This window comes from Seriola aureovittata, chromosome 10, assembly GCF_021018895.1.
Source record: "Seriola aureovittata isolate HTS-2021-v1 ecotype China chromosome 10, ASM2101889v1, whole genome shotgun sequence".
NCBI classification, from domain to species: domain Eukaryota; kingdom Metazoa; phylum Chordata; class Actinopteri; order Carangiformes; family Carangidae; genus Seriola; species Seriola aureovittata.
The window spans coordinates 25,061,376-25,078,954 of record NC_079373.1 but is presented as its reverse complement, the minus strand read 5'-3'; the positions used below and the strand labels follow the sequence as shown (position 1 = coordinate 25,078,954).

At 43.6% G+C, this 17,579-nt stretch overlaps 1 protein-coding gene across 1 annotated transcript in view; it reads left to right on the top strand.

Annotated features, from left to right (window-relative positions):
• Positions 1-6,173: 6,173 nt before the first annotated feature.
• The window catches only part of cttnbp2 (cortactin binding protein 2), an 87,943-nt gene continuing 76,537 nt past the window's right edge, over positions 6,174-17,579 (top strand). The window contains exons 1-2 of the mRNA XM_056387133.1: positions 6,174-6,535; positions 14,282-14,389. Coding sequence (XP_056243108.1) covers positions 6,404-6,535; positions 14,282-14,389 — 240 coding nt within the window. The 5' untranslated portion in view covers positions 6,174-6,403. The remainder of the gene's footprint in view (positions 6,536-14,281; positions 14,390-17,579) is intronic.

The window sequence follows — 17,579 nt, the reverse complement described above, 5'->3', positions numbered from 1 at the left end:
TTCTTATTATGTGTTTTACTTCTGTTTTGTCTGTTACTGAATGACCTCTGTGTGTGATAATGAGCTTTGCAAATAAATTTGCCTTGTTATCTCAGACTTAACAAAGCCTGACTGTTTTCAGTAGACTGCACAACACTAACACTAACACTAATATCAGCTTCACCTCCACCAGCAATTATATGTTTTACTTTTACTTTTGATACTTCAAGCACTTTGTGTTGTTAAAACTTGAGTAATACTTTGAATTTTTGCACTGTAATATTGCTATTTTATACTTATGTAAAAGATCTGAATGCTTCATGTCAGTACATTTGAGAAATGTTAGAATAGGGAAGTATAAAATGGTTTGCAGTCGTCATGTTTTGTGCCTAGAAAAAATCTAACAAACAAATTCTGCCCATGTGCTTAAAAATAAGACTAAATGTGAAACCCCTCCAGATAAATGTCCCACCTCCTTGATAATTTGTTCTGTGCTGAATCGTATGTTCGTCGTGCACATGAGACTTACTCGTATTAGCATTCACATGCTTTCATACTGCATGTCTCAGATGTTCCTCTGGTCCTAACATCATTACGGAGACTGATCTGGAGGCAGGGTGAACCACAAACCCTCTGCCTTCTCCCCTGTGCCGCCGCAGGCTTCCCCTTTAAAGACCAGTCAGGCCAATTACAGCAACAACATGATTAGCCGCATTTGGCGCAGAGTCAGGATCCAGTTGGATCTAAGTGAGCGAACAGTGGCTCCCTTCAAGCTGCTTGTTGCATCGACGAGGTGCTGGGTTCACGGAGTGGATAAAACCGAGATCAAAAGGTCACTGACACTTTGAGCAGTTGAGCTAATGATGAAAAATATGTGAGTGTGATAGAAAGTTTATGGGGCCACATACTTGTTCTCCTCTGGCCCGGTATACGCTCAATTCCATGGCCCGAATCTGCCCCATATACAGCATGATTGTCAGGTGCTACTTCCATATCTGGACCAATTCCACAGAAAGACTTGTGACTGTCAGACAACATCATAGGATAACAGCTGCAATCGGCCCAGATGTGGAAGTATATGGGCCGGGCTCTGTGGCAAACAGACAAAAGTTACTAGCTGGTTGTTTTGGTAAATCTCATGGGATTTATCAACAGATCGCCTCTTCTGATTGGCTGACTGTTTTCTGAGTGATCCAATAAAAATATAGCAGATATCAGGTAAAAACACTCACAGACACCAAATCCTGCAAGGTTTGGATGGTGGGTCCAGGTGGGCGGGGCTTGGTGAGTGCTTCGTTGTGACATCACAAAGTTCCAGAAGTCCTGACGGCTGGTTTTAAGGCTCAGTTTCTGAATACAGGCTGTGTGCATTTCTCTGTGGACTGAGGCTTTGATACTTTCACAGTATTAATATAGAAGCTAGAGCTGATCTATAATCACACTACACATGGACACAGACCTTTAACAACAATCTTCACCTTAAAGAATGAATCAGTCACATATTCTACACGTCCGTTACCTCATGCCATTTTTTCAGTTTATTGTTTATCCCACATTTTCATATAAATCAATTTAGAAACAGTTATGTCTGAAGGCCGTGAAGCGACCCACACTGTCGTCTAGATATGTGAACTTGTTGTCTGGTGCGGTGGTTCCCACATTGTTGACAGATGATGCACTTGTCTTTTATATGTGGACTTTAAAAGCATAAATTTCCCCCATCGCTATGATTGATAGTTTTCTCTCTCTACCTGTGTTTATGAACAAGTTGTTATGATGGCCACAGTCGTCTCCGGCCCCACCGGCTCTGCGAGCAGGATCAGGCAGGTGGAGCGTCAGTCAGGTGTCATCTCAGGCTGTGCTCGGGTCAGGATTAACTCAGCCCGGCTCAACGTACCGTACAGACAACTTGACAACATCCCAAGTATTTGCTGACTTCTTTTCAAAAACACAAACACGCCTGTCTCCGCTTCAACAGTGAATACAACTAAAGAAAAAACGCCCAGGAGGCTTTTTTAGCTAATGAGCACAATACAGGGAATTAACGTGGATAAGACCTTTGCTTTGCCCTTACAGTTTATGTCTGAGGAGTTTAGCGTGACATCAAACAATAGACAGCTGGCAGGCCTTCTTGTTTTTCTGGCCCAGCTGCTCATTTATGTTTCATGCTCTGTGTAGGATCGACTTCAGCGGATGCCAAAGAACTGCAGACCGAGAAAACCTGCGATGTGTCACGAGCATCAAATGTACACACGACAGACAGAATGCGATGAATGGCTGTGATGCATTATCTCCTGTATCTCAGGCTACGGTAGCTGTCAAGTCTGTGCATGTTGAATTTCCCCGTCGTGCACAGGAGGTATAGAAGGCTGGAAATTCACCTAGAGAAGTCATGACGGTTCAGAAAGGATCCAGCAACAACATAAAGGAAGTTAGAACATATGAAAACCCAGTGGAGGAGTTCACTCCTGATGTTATTTAAGCAGCAAAGACAAATGCAAATAAACAACAGAAGAAGAGAGGGGAAAAAAACACAAACAACCCACATAATAACAACAGCCAGTCATAATTAGGTTAAGTACCAAGCAGTGTTTCTTTAAAAATAACAAAAGAATATAAACAAAGTATAAAAAACAGTTCACATCACCTTCATTTTCAGTGATCTCATCAAACACACCTCCTCAGTCTCTCCTGATGTGGCGTGTTTCCCATTTCTCCCAATCACAAATCACACATGGAAATGTTCTGTTTTATAGGGATGATCCTCCTTACTAAAAAAAATGATTTGTTTAAATGCTTAAAGCAAAGTATGTTTATGTTTCCAGCCTCTTGTGGTGGTGGTGATACTGACTTTCCGCTCTCAGAAGCAAAAAAACATACGCAGCACGATGTTGTCTGACCTCGCTCACCCTGACGCTTTGACCAAACCCGCACACGTCAAAATCAATACAGCAAGTTCTTTGCCTTCTTCACTGTCAAATCGCAGCGCCTACATTACCCACAAAGCCACTCAGCTTCCAGCAGTTCAGTTGAAGGTTCACGTGTGTTATGCTAGTAGCGGCTAATGCAGAGATGAGGAGGGGGCTGCAGAGGTCTGGTAAGATCCAGCTGACGGCCCCCAGCAGAGGGTCGTGGCCCCCAGGTTGGGAACCCTCTGGTCTGGTGTATAATGAGATATTTGCAGTAAAGCTACCACACAGTTCAATAGAGGACATTATTTTTTTTCTTTACCAGGCCCTGCAGTCACAGAGAGAGAAGTCACGGTCTGAGATGAAAATGTACTGTAGTCAGCGAAGGGGCCCGACTCTCTACATCAGCTTCACTGTTGTGCAGAAAACAGGAAAAGCACCTTCATCAAAACAGTAAATTACAGCAGATAATCACACAACTTCTTTCTCTGTCAAGCCCACAGGCAACTTCATCCACATCGTTGTTTCCAAGCCAGTGCTACGCCCCCCCCCGCCCCCCCCACCCCCCCCCCACCTCCCACCCCCCACCCCCCATAATCAGCGGCTAATGACGAGCTTCCTTTCAGAAGGTTTTGGGGAGGAATTATCTCCACATGACAACTCTGTCTCCGCTGATCTGCCTCAGATTTAGACACGAGTTTGGGATTTGACACATGACAAGACAGTAAGAAAAAACAAAACAAAGATCCCTGTGGGAAAGACGGGAATTCACATCTGAGATTCCCCTGTGGATCACCGAGGAACTGAGTGACAGCCTTCTGCACACACAATCTGAAGTGTGTGTGTGTGTGTGTGTGTGTGTGTGTGTGTGTGTGTGTGTGTGTGTAGGATTTAGGGAACATATAACACCATTTGAAAGCATTACAGGGTGAAAAATAATATCATTCTTAATGTTTTGAGGCCGGTCGCTCTCAAGATTTCAAGTCATTAGTGAGTGTTTGCACTCAAAAGCCATAGATTTCAACACATCTGTTTCGCTCTCTGCTTACAATACAGATGTTGTTGGGTGAAATCCTCGTCAACTGGTCTTCCAAAAAAGAGAAACAGCTTTCGTTCACGTGGATTTCCAAGTCTGTCCCACATTTTCCTGAGCGTAAAGGTCAGGAAAGTTTTTTTTTTTTTTTATAATCTTCCATAGCAGCATATAATCAATTTAATCCAAAAATAAACATACACAGGTTAACCGTGTGTTTCCTCTCACGTGAGGGAAAAATCACAAGTCAACAAGCTCTGGATGCGACCGGCCAACATCCATCGTGCAACATTTGACCCAAATAGAGACTTAATAACCTCATTCTGGACGACCAGGCCGGATCAGCGTCCGTTAATCCTAAAGCCACATCTGGGAGCGGAGAGGGCCCCTATCCTCTCCCTGCTTTTCTGGGATAAACAGACTCGGAGCCGAGAGATTTGAACTCATGAGCATCGACTCGTGTGAGATTAACGTTGGGGCTTCTGCTCTGCTTTTTTTTTTGGTTTCAGTTCACAGGCAGTGAAATAAGACGGCCATGTGATGTGAGCGTGTATTACAAAGAGACATGTTGTTGAGGGTTGCGTTTTCTGAGAGAGCCGTTTAAACCTATATAGTCGGTCTGTATATGTTCATTTTATACTCAGACCTCAGCTGCATCACTCTCATCACATTACATTCACTTGACATCAACTTACTGACTTAGACTAAAAGCTTTCAAGCCCCACACAGGAGGAACAGGACGTCATCACAAGTGCAACTGTAAACAAACAGCTAAAAGCCTGTTCACCAATATATAGATTTTCTTTTTCTTTGTTGCACTTTTTAAACTCTGTGGTGCCGACTGGCTCTGACCACAGGTTGTAGGATTGTGCTCATGCACTGGAAAATAAAAACATCATCCCTTTCAACGCGTGTTTGGGAGAAATGTCCAATAACTCTGAACAATTGATTTTTAAAATGAACAACAGGCAGAAAGTGTTTTGGAAAATTGTGTAAAGTGTAATTTTTTTTTCTGTCTTTCTTTGTCTTTGATGTTCTTAGTCAGTTTATGTCTGTGAAGTGTTACTAATCTGTTCCTTTGTTTGGAGAGGAAATTGAAAGTGAATTACAAAGAAATGAGACGTAAATATGTAAAAAAAAAAAAAACAGAGTTTGTCCCCAGGAACCGTGTGAGACTGTGCGACATATTTTGTTTGTGGAAGTGCAGGAGATGAAAAGCCGTGAGACGACTGACAGGCTTCCACTGAAACAGAGAAATTAAAGTACAACTTTGAGGTATTTTCATTTTATGCTGCTTTATGCTTCTTCTCTCTCTTCTTCTCCTTCTTCTCTACATTTCAGGTGGATGTTGTGGACTCTTTACTCCACTATTGTCACAGTACAAGTACAGCTGTGTGTTTTACTTTGAAAAGAAAAGAAACAGTTTATAAATGAGTTAGAATTAACTCCACATTGAATCAACTCCAACCTGCAGACACATTATATTAAAAACATCTATATTATGAATTGTTATATGACAGGTTGATATGTTGCAACCATATATGCTAATATATATATATATGTTATAAACATAAACACGTTTATCAAAACAACATAGATGTACATATAAAAAAATCTATATACTTTTATATTTTTTTCTTATTAATTTCTCATTCATTTTAAACATGTCTCTTCCCATTCTAGAAAACTGTATATTAATGCCAACATATACTGACAGGCTTTGGGATGGATATATATTATGTGACATATGTCTACAATATAAACATATATACATAAACATACATATTTGTATGAGCTAGACATTAATGTCAATAAATGACGTTATTCCAATTTCTCCCATATATAATTTTTCCATATGTGCTTATATTTAATATGTACACATATGTCATATATTTATATATAGAAATTCAATTTATTTGTGTATAGGACTGGGGGGAGGTTTTAAAATAGCTTTTTAAAACCTCCATTGACTGTGACACTGTTTGTTATTAAATTCTAACAAGTTTTTCTTTTCCCACCCATGTTGGAGTATCTTTATTCACCTGGTGCACGGGGCCCCTGGAGGTCCCTGAACCGCCGTTTGGGAACCGCTCGCTCGTCTTATTTTACAGCTACAGCGGCCGACAACAAATGCTGTTGTCAATCAGCCCGTCGGGACGCGCCTCCTCTCCTGTTGGGAGCGCACCGCGGCTGCATCTGGATTTTACGCGTCGGTCGGTCCACGCCTACCAGACTGCACGCCCCCCTCCCTCCCACAGCAGCAGCAGCAGCAGCAGCAGCAGCCCGCGCACTCGGCTGTGGGCTTTTCACAGCAGTGACCTGTCCTCCTCTCTATCTATCTCTCTCTCTCTCTCTTTTTCTTTCTCTCCCCCTCCCCTCTCCTCGACTTACAGCTTCCTTTCAGTTCATCACACCTCGTCTCCTTTTTCTCTCTTTCGATGGCCGTCCGTGGCGCGGTTCGCATCCAGCAGCGCAATAGTTAATGAGTGCCGGATGCGCCCTCACTCCAGCAGACCGCTACAGTACGAAGATGGCGTCGGAGGGAGCCAGCGGAGAGCAGCCTCCTCCTCCGGTACAAACACTGGCAACCGCCGTGCTGGGAAGTGTGGACACGGTAAGACACCGGGGTTTCGAGAACACGCTACATGTGCAACGGTGTTTTTCACCTGGCGTGACTTTGAGGCGGTGACGGAGAAACGAGGGAGAAACGCGGTGCGCATCTATTTCGTGAAGCAACAGCGGTGTCCAGCGACAATGTCTGGAGGAAAACAAGGGGTTTCTTCTCGGTTTCAGGTGATAAATAACCCTGAATTACCCTCCGCGGCACAGGCAGAATAGTACGTGTGCGTGTGCGTGTGTGTGTGTGTGTGTGTGTTTTTCTTTGTGGACAACACAGCACAGATCTTTTGTTCGCCTCCACCGGCTGCTTTGAACATTCATCCCCGCAGTTGTGTCGTTATCCTGCGCCTGATCCGAGGAGGAATGGTCGCTGGCTGCACAGGTTGTAGCTCATAGACGTTACAGTGACTGGGAGCTGATTGTTTGGCTGCACTTAAGAGCCCAATCTGAAAACAGAGGCTTTATGAAGGCTGGTTGTTGATTTGCTTTAATTTCACCTTTTCTTTTTTCTTTTTTTTTTTTTTTTTACAAGTTGCATGAAAATGTTTTTCTATCCTCTCTACATGGATTCTTCCAGGCCTCCACACATTGGAAGAGATCATTACAAAGCTGTCGCCCCTTCCACAAGGTTTTTACACTGATCGTCAGAAGCAAGACGAGACAAAGTGTTTCTGTTAAAGCAGTCTCTTTGTTGAGCTCCGCATGTTTACACACACCTAGCTGTGATTTCTCACGCATGCCCTTTCACAGGTTGCAGCAGCTCACTCTGCACGGCTCAGATCAGTCTGTTGCCCCCCGGGGGCCGGCGGGAGGCCGAGAGAAACCTTCCCTTCCCTTGTCTCAGCTGGCCTCATGATGCAACCTGTCAGTCCGCTGTGATTGACCTGACAGCTAATGCCAAAATGGACAGTGGTGCTTTTGCTCTTCTAGGCTACTGTTGTACTGAGCTTCACCTTTTCTGTTGTTGTAAAGCTTTGTGAAGCCGTCGCCGAGGCCGGAGAGGTAGGCCGGTTGAAATGTGTGTGGAGTTGCCGGAATAGAAAGCAGCCACGGTCCCCGAGGTGGGTGGGTGGGTGGGTGGGTGGTAGAGTGGGTGTAGCGGTGGGGGTGGGCTCGAGCGGTGAGCTGAGGAGATGGTGGAGAGCTGCGGGGGTGGATGGAGGGCAGAGGCAGTTTGGTGGAGGTGGAGGGGGAGGGGGAGAGGTCTTTTGGAGACCCTGTTTACCAGACACCTTTCTAAATTGGTCTTAATTTCAGTGACTCAGCTGGCATAGCTGGGAGTACCGTGTCAGAACTGCCCGGAGGCTACTTTACATTTAGCGTCGAGGGCGAACAGGTGCTGCGGAGACATGGGAGCCAGGCAGCCTCCTCGGCTCACCCGCCGCCGCTCTGCCAGCGCGCTCTTCCTTCTCCCGGGCTCCAGCCAACGAAAAGGGGGCTTCCGCCTCCTCCGTGCCCTCCCACCGCCCGCCCCCTCCTCCCCACCACCATCATGCCTGCTGTAGTTAAATAAAGCACTTTGCTCTTTGCCTCAACCCTGTCAGACTCTCTGTTGTTGGCCGTAGGTGGGGGAAGTTTCTCGTCTGCGAGGACTCTGAAGGGCCGGCCCTCGTGTGGCCAGAGAGAGGGGTCAGAGGTCAATGAAAGGCATTCCGCTAGTCACCTCCCACTCATTTACCATAATGCATGCCAGTGTGGCAGACGGCCTGTCTGCGACCTGCTCCGCTGAAGTTAAAGGAAAACAACCAGGCTCTTATTTTTTGTAGTTTCCATTCATGTTTTGTTTTTTTACCACGTGAAACTGATGAGATCCGAGGAGGAGGAGTCCCAACACGAGCCGTTTCCACGATCAGACAACCTCCACTCACTTAGTGTTGGTTAGTTTTAATCTCTCATTGCACAGAAATGCAGTAGATGGTTGAGTTCGGGAAGTGAAAGTGGGTGTTTTCCCCCTTTTTTTTCACTTCCAAATAAGTTTGGTATAACAGAGGGTCCTCTGTCAAACTGATCTTCTGACCGTTAGACCCGAATGAAGTAAAGAAATGAGGTTCATGTAAAATGTTCCCATAACAAAAATAATAGACCCTGGTTGTAGATTTTCCCCTGTTCACCCCCCCCACCTTCGAACCCCGTGTTAATGCCTGGATGGGACTATTGTGTGGTGGACTCCTGAATGTGTTGGGTGTGCTGCCATCGTGGAGGAGTGGCCTTTAACATGAGTAGCTCTTATGTCATCACTGCTGCTGCTGCTTCTTCTTCCTGACAACCAGATTTCAGGGTTCAGATTACCCTGTAAACAAGCTGGAGCGGTCACCAGAGGGGTTAAGCGTTATAATTTTACAACTTATTAAAGGGTTGCTTCACCCAAAGTTCAAAAACAAAATGTGTTACTTGCCACCGGTTTTTATCTTGTTATGCAGATGGAACAGCTTTGGTTTTATTTGTCCAGGTTTGGAGATATTCACCCGTCAGATTTCTGCCTCCAGCCAGACACAACGGAGGGAAATGGGATTTAAAATGTGGTGAATGATCCGATCTGATACATTGGATCAATCACTGCTAATAGTATATTGCCCATTATTTGACCGATCCACCTTAAAAACCAGGAGGAACCGACCCTGGCCTCGAGACAGGTGAACAGATCTTAAATGTGGGAAGAAGAGAAAACTATCCACAGGTTCCCTGAGAGGAAGTACTTTAACCCTCCAGGTATTAGCCCTGTTCAAAGCGGGAATGTTGTGCCTTTATTCCAGCCCAGCCGTTGAATCGAGGGTCGGTGTCGTTGTGTCGCTCGTCCAGCCGACGGGCTATCTTGAGCTCACACACTTGGGCGGCAATATGTCGGCTCCGTTTGGTCCGGTGTAAACAAGTAAAGTTTAATTTGAGGTTGTTGCAGCTGTAATCCACAGTGTGAGGCCGATCTCAAAACTATCTGCGTTTTTTACCACGACAGGTAAATGAGAAAATATATTTTGTGGCAATTCAGTTGAACCAACCCTTTAAAATTCATCGATTTGGTGCCATTTTCCTTGTAACCAGTGGTAACCCCCCCCCCCAGTGACAGGCTTTGATTTACAGGCTGTCGTATCGCACAGTTTTTGCAGCTCGCTGTAGCAGGACACGAGTCCGTGAGAAACTTACAGACCACAGCAGGGCTTTTTTTTTTTTTTTTTTTTCCAGGAGAAGGCAGCGAAGTTAGCGAACGGTTCCCTTTCCCCCCGTGGCTCGGAGTGAAATGACACAGGCCCTCTTATTAAGTGGACCGGGGCTAACAGCGAGCCCCTGAATGCCGGCCAGGCCGCTCGTGCCCTTGGCGCACGGCTCACGGCTCATGGAACAAATTAGTGTTCGCTTCCCTCACCTGCTCACTGTGCTGAGAGAGAGAGAGAGAGAGAGAGCTCAACCCCCACTGTTACCTCATCTCACCCACCACCCAAAGGCCCCATGACAGGCCAGCGTGGCCCAGGGTTGCCGTCCATCAAGAGCCCTCCAATTCTCTGAGTGGTGAAAAAAAAAAAAAAACGCTGCCGGGAAAAACGGGAGCCTGGGGATCGATTGGAAGCCTCGACGCGAGTGAATCAATCCCTTGGAATCTCTCCTGCTTTTTATTTCCAGGCTTTCGCCGTGATCGCATCAGAATAAAAAAAAACGTGGTTTGACTAAACTGAAACATGTGATTGACGCAACACTTTCCAGCTCCTTGTTCTGAAAATGAAAAAAAAAAAAAATCGGAGGCACAAATCCGTCCTTGTGTTTAAAAGCTGATTTCTTGATTAAAACCGTGGGATGTTTCAGCACCTGCCTTGAGGAGGCTTTTCTGGCTAAAACATCACTTTAAAAAACAAAAGAAAAACCTTTTTAAGGAGAAACCGTTGGCCTGTTTATTCCTATGGATTTATTACCACTGTTCCTGTTGTTTGAGCCTGAACTTTTCCCCCCTTCTTTGCGGAGAAATAAACAATGTCACAGGAGCGTGTAAAGGACGCAGACGAGGCAGCGGCTTGTTGAAAACTCAGACCGGCCTGTTCAAAGTCAGACTCGTTGCGAGGGAGACGTGTGTGTGTGTGTGTGTGTGTGTGTGTGTGTGTGTGTGTGTGTGTGTGTGTGTGAGACTCGTTGATGAAATGGAATAATCTTGGCTGGGGTTCGGATGGAGGCTTGTAAATCAGGCCTGAATGGCCGGCTGACAGCTGGACCTCACCAGAATGAGCAGGTAGCAGTCGGCCTGATGTGCGCCACAGCTTCCCTCCCCACTTCCTCCTGTTTTGCTCTTTGGTTTATTGCGGTTTGAAGGTTTGGGTGAGAAGCTTCCAGATATTGCGAATGCAGCTGGATGGGACTTTTCAGCAGATGGCTGCTGTAGTTGCCAACATAGTGATTGGAAATTCTTCTGTAACCAAGTGTTATCTCTTGGCTTCTCTTTATGACTTTACCTCATTTTCTATTTTATTTTTAACTGTCCAGCCAAGAATTTCACTCATTTTCCCCACTTAGGTTTTGCTTTGGATGAGCTCAAAGTCTCTCAAGGTTCCTGGACACAAACAATTTGACGCTTAGCTTTGGAATGTGGATGAACCAGATGCCGTCGTGATGTTTAGAGATGTGACCGGGAAAACGCTCCGCACTCTGAATAAGACTCGCTGTCTGTCCCAAAATCATGAAGTCTTGACAAAAATCCCTCTCGGTTTATTGTTGAATTTTACATCTTAACAATAGAAAGTCAAAACTTCTGTCACATACCTGATGTGTTTAGAGTTAGTCACTTGAACCGTCCCTCTGTGACTTATTTAACTTTAGATAGATAATAGAGCAGGTCTAGACAATACTCTTTATAATATTGATAACAGAGACTCACAAATACAATAATCCAATGTTGGGACACAATTTAGATGCTTTAGTAAATGTAGCAATAAAAATAGTCCGTTACAAAATGGATCTTATTGAGTAAAAGTCAGTATTATCAGCTTAAAGTAAAAGTAAGCACTAGGCAGAATGGCCCCTTCCAGTGTGTCATATTATTATATTATATTAGGGCTGCAACTAATGATTAAAAAAAAAATTTGGGTAATCTACCGGCCATTTTCTCAGTTAACCATTTGGCCTATAAACTGCCAGAAATCCCCTTAGAAATATTCAGAAGTTCAAGGCGACTTCTTCAAATTGCTCATGTCATCCGATCAACTGTTCAAAACCCTGAAAATCTTAAATCAATAATGTTAGAAAACAGTGTGAAAAAAGCAAATCTTCACACCTGAGACACTGGAACCAAAGATTGTTGGTATTTTTTGCTTGAAAAATGCCTCAAGTGATTGATTAACTGTCATTAATCGACCAATTGTTACATATCTACTGTTCATACAATCCATTATAATATTTCAGTTTTAATATTATTACTGAATTAATTGACCAGCAGCATTTTATGACAGAAACCGGTCTACATGGTGGTTAAAATGCATGATTTTTACAAGCTGACTTTTTTTTGTTTTAAATGTAAAATTATTATTCAAATTATGTAAGACTGCTAACTTAGACAGATACACACCAGTACTCATGGGATGATTTTCATATGGCAGTAAAACAAATCTTTTATAGATCTTTTATCTGTTAATATGAAGCAAATCATTTTTAATGTAATGCGTTCACAAAGAATTAAATGTATGTTTTCAGAATCAGATGGAGGAAAAATTACAATTAAAATGGGAAAAACAATTAAAGGAAACAGTCATATTTTCCCCCATGAGTTAACTTCAAACCTTTTTTAGCATTGTAGCAACTCCCCCAAAATACACTGTCATCTCTAGTTCTATAAACAACATTTACTGTGTTTTTGCAGTTATATTTCACCATGAAAAGACTAGACCACAGTTGTTTTTACTTTTTATAAGTAGACTCACGCGGCATCACAATTTTTAATGTGATAATAAATATTGTGATACTGAGCAAGAGCAGTGTGCTGGATGGATCCTCTTTTCTCAAGACCACGAGCAGACTGGAAAAGATTTTAATTGACACGAAGGGTCATGAAGTGGTCTGGTCATTCCCAATTACAGTCATCTCCACTCGTTAGCCCTGCAGTTGCCACTGACCAAATAGGTGCTTAATGACCTATAGCTAAATGTAATTAGACCTTAATAGCTTCGAAGTAGGACCAGGCATCTAGCTTAATTTTAGGGCGACACCTAATGAGGCCAGTTGGAGATTGGGAGGAAGTAGTGCATTTGTCATATAAATAACTTTTTCTCCTGCTGATCGAGTCTACACAATGAGGGATGATTCATCTGTTTTTCATCTTACAACATGACTTATTTAGTTGTAGTTGCATAGCTATTTATTTTCATCATCAACTAAGGTGTATAAGAATTTAATGATTTGTGGTCTAAGCTCTGAAATCAGACATTTTGTAAAGCAATTTCTAAATAGGTGAGTCATTTTTTAGCCACACTAGCTAGTGTCATGGCTGCAGGGCTCTTATTGACTGGTACATAGTTGCTTTGACGGTTATATGTTTTGGTCTTACGTGAAATATCTTTGAAACTATTAAATGGATTATCATGAATTTTTCTTGTCAACATTTATTTATTTATTTATTTATTTATTTGCTAGTTGACAACATACCTCCATTCCTCAGTCTGAGCTCTGATCGGAGAGAGAGGATACGATTACCAGTATGCTAATGGCTAACTCTTTATTTTACCGTTTAGTAAATTCCACTTTCTTTCCAAGTATTCTCCGAAGAAGTTTCCTGGAAATAATTTGGTGCTAATTCCAGGTAAAATAGAGAATGATCAGTTGCTACACTTCGGTTATTTCTAAAAGCTAAGCTAGCACAGACTATTATTCAGAGGGCAGCAGGTGAGCTAACTAGCTAATGAGCTAATTGTGATATGTGTCTACAAACGAACACGCACTTCAGCATAAATGAAAAATTCATTTTCCGATAATAAACAAATGAGTAATAAATATTCACTGTTGCAGCAAAGAATGACTCAAATAGATAATAAATCTTGTAGAAAAAGACCATAAACATTTTCTCTTCCATTTCAGAGCAGGTTGTTTACTGTGATGTTGAGCTCTACAGTTAGCTGGTATGCTAAATGTAAACATGCCCAACGTCAGTGGTATGAAAAGTATCCAAAAAGTATAACTAAAGTAAAAGTAGCAATACAACTGTGTAGAAATACTCAATTACTAGTAAAAAAGAAAAAAAAAAGTCCTTGGAGGTTATTTTGAACTAGCAGGCTAGTGTTAGCATTTTCTAATTGCAGAGGCTGGATTTACTCCAGAACAGCAAGACGTACATCGGACGCACACGTGTTTCTGTTCATTCTGCTCTGGTTTTTATAAATTCAGAAAATCTGGGCTTGGATATCTGATTAAAGCATAATTCAAGCAACTGTGAGCATGTTGTCATGCTAACGTTAGCTTGACACATGCTAAATTTTATGTGTGTTTTCTGTGTTTACAGTATAATATTAAGATTACGTTCTGATGTGAGTCTGGTCAAAGAATAAGACAAATCTGAAGTGCTTGGTTTTCAACAACAACTTGGTGGCGAAACACAAACAGGGAATCTTATCATCATTATCATCATTTTTTGTACAAGCTGAGAACTGTAGATTTTGTCCCCATTGATTGTGTAACTAATGTGTTTTAGTGCATAGAAAGCGCGTTAGGAAAGACTGTTTTAATGGCATGAACTGTCTGTATGATCCTGACATGTTGTTTCTACCTTGTGTTGCAGAAATGTGAGTTCAACATGGATAACCTGAGCAAGCCAGAGCTGCTCACCCTGCTGAGTATCATGGAGGGAGAGCTGGAGGCCCGAGACCTGGTCATAGAGGCCCTGAGGGTGAGTCCAGACGACACCTACACACTCCTGAGCTCATTAGCTAAACCGGCGCCATCGCCGCCGCTGTCTGGGTTAATCGAACGCAACCTACTCGCAGCAGACTGCCTTTTGTGAAACGGCTCATGATGAGATGATTAGCTGTAATTGTGGCCCAAGAATTGAGTCGGTATCGCTTGCTCTAATGAAAGATGAATGGTCATGAATGCTTCTAAATGAGCGCGATATCGTAAGATCTGGGTCGGTGGCTTTATCCCAGGAATATGCAGAACACTTGTGTGACCGCGATGAAACGCTGTGTCCCACTGTTTCTTTCTTTCCTTTGTAATTACCCGCTGATAAGCAGCCTCTCTAATTGCCTTTGTTGGATGGGAGCTGACTGAGCGACTGGTTAGCGCTCTGTTTCCTGCCAGAAAAGGCCAGCGTGATCAAAACCTCGTGTCCAGCCAGCACCACCTGCTTAACTAGTAGTAATGAAGAGAGATGATTGAAGCTGGTTCTGGCTCCTGTTCTTACTTAGTGACTGTGGACAGCCAATGAGGAAGGTGATGCTTGGGTAAAAGGTGAAATTGTTTTGATTTGCTGGTGGAAATTATCAGAATATTAACCATCAACTGATTTGAAAGTTGTTTGATTTGCTGTTGTTTGATTAATTGTCACTTTTGAGGCAAAAATGTGAAGCTTTCTCTGGTTGCAGCCTCTCAAACGTGAGAGATTTGATGCTTTTCTTTTTCACAATGTATCACATGAAACTGAATACGTTTGTGTTTTGGGTTGTTCGTCAAAATAAAAAAGAATATGTCTCCTTTGGGTGTGGTAAATTTTAACAGGACAAGATTGTTAATCAAGAAATTAAGCGGTAGGTTAAAGCAGCTATTTTTAAGCTTTGCTAATGCTACATATAACCAGTGTTAGCATTAGCAGTTGTTTACTTAGCAGTCTAGAAGAAACGTCGGTGAGTTCAGCTACAAACTTCATCAGCTGTCTGATGTTAACTCTCGTCTCTATCACGTCTTTTCTTCTACTGACATTAGCATCAGCTAGCTTTGTGCGTTTCTCTGTGGACTGCTTTGTAATCAAACAACACATGGACATCTACCTTTAGACTAAGGTTTCATGAGGTGTTGAAGATTAAATCTCGGCTGCTGTTGAACTGCATTTTGTTATGTTGACATTATTTTGTCTTCCCCATTTGTAAGAATGAAGGGAGGCTAAAGTATGAGTATTATAACCTTACTGAAGGTGGATTTATTGCAGGACTGTGGTATTGGACCGGATGAGACGTTACTTTTACCGAGGTGTCCCTGACCACTGAGTGTATGTATTGAGCGGCCTGTGTAATGACAGGACGATGAAGGTTGGGACGAGTTTAAAAGGATGACGAATCGATCTCTGGTCACCGAATACTGATGCTGCACAGATGATGACTCTCTCTGTTGGCGTCCTGGAGAACGGCTCTCGCCCTCGTGTTGGAGGTCGCCGGTTCTCTGCGGGGAGCGGGAATACCAAGTTATTTCTGAACAAACCTTGCAGGTCCTTCTCTCTCTCTCTCTCTCTCTCTCCTCTCTCTCTCTCTCTCTCTCTCTCTCTCTCTAGTTCTGTATTTAGGTCGCCTCAGTTTGTCCACGCTCTACTTAAAGGCTCTGGCTCACTCATTCACCCAGTCCGGACTACTTATCTAAAATCTTATGTTTTCTTTGTTGTTGGAGTCATCCCCGTTGCTGTTGTGCTCTTTCCTGTTAATCCTGCAGATATTTAGTTGTTTTCCTGGTATTGAGCCTGTTGTGCGGCTTTACAGTCCTTGATCTTGCTGATATCGAACAGCACTTATTGACTTTCTACCTCACTCTGCTTCTCACTTGTTGCAGCCTACATCCTCCTCTTTTTTACTCTATTCAGATCCATCTTCCCTGCTTCCTCTTATCATATCTGCTCTCTCCCTTTCATTGAATTAAAGACTGTCTGTGCCCCAATGTCACCTCCTCCCTTTGTGTTTCTGGTGATGGTTGTTTTTCTGTTCCACCCTCACCGCCCCAAAATCACCCATGTTTTCCACTGGCATTAAAGAATCCCTGCAGGCTCCATTTCCCCCTGTGGATGGATATCCTATCCAGGTTTCAATGAAATAAGCCTCCTCTGCCCGCTGCCCTCATGGCTCTCGCAAAACACAATGAGCCTGTTTGTTCTGTTCTGCAGATAAGCCCCGTCTGAGAGCGAGCGAGACAGGCAGACAGGAGGTGGAACAGGGATTGACGAAGGGGGAGATAAACGAAAAAAGAAAAAGAAAAAAGGTGGAGACGGAGTTAAGGAAGATAGATCTGGAGGGGAGAGGCCCAGATTGTTGGTTCGAAACCAAAGCGAAGGCGATTGAGGGAGGATGAGATGCAGAGAGAGAGAGCGAGTGAAAAATGGAGGCCTGACATTGTCTCTGATAAAGCGGGACAGTGTGACAGAGAGGATTAAGCCAGCTCCCCTCATCCACTCGCTTTCCAGTTCTCTCTGCAACTCCCTCCAAATCGCCTGGAGAAAAGCATCATCTGGCCACCAGCTGCAGGGCTATCACTTTCGCCAGACAATGACCTCCTTTTTTTATATATACATATAAAATCAAACCACAAATCAAGCTAACCAGCCTTATTAGTCAGCAGCACCTTACAGTGGCTCAGTACAGACTGTTCATACCGTCACACTCGCTTTACCCACTCCAAAAGCTTGAACTAAACTTCCATGGGCTTTGGCACGGCCGCACCGATTGTTTGTGGCGTTCGGGTGTTATTAAGAGGCTTTGGTGCCGCAGATTAATTGGCATGCGGCTAAATCTGGCTGAGCTGCCGTATCAGGTTTCATCCTGGAGAAAAGAGAAAGGAGGCCGTAAGCAGATTAGCCAAACGACAGCGATATCGCATGATTGCTGCGGCCGAACGGCTGCGCACGTCAGCCGCTCTCCTGCGCCAGGAGGGCGATTGGAGAGCGCATCTTCACCCGCCTCTCAGAGCAGGAAACAAACCGAAGCCACAGGCCTCAGGTCCATTTCTGAAATAATTTAGCTGCTTTCACTGTTTCACAAGTGGAAGACCTCGGCCGAGCGGCGGCTGAGTAGCTGCCCGAGCAGATCAGGTTGATAGCGATAACCAAGATTAAGTCTTTGGCTGATGCCGACTGGTTTCCCCTGTAAGAAAAAGAAATAGCTTTA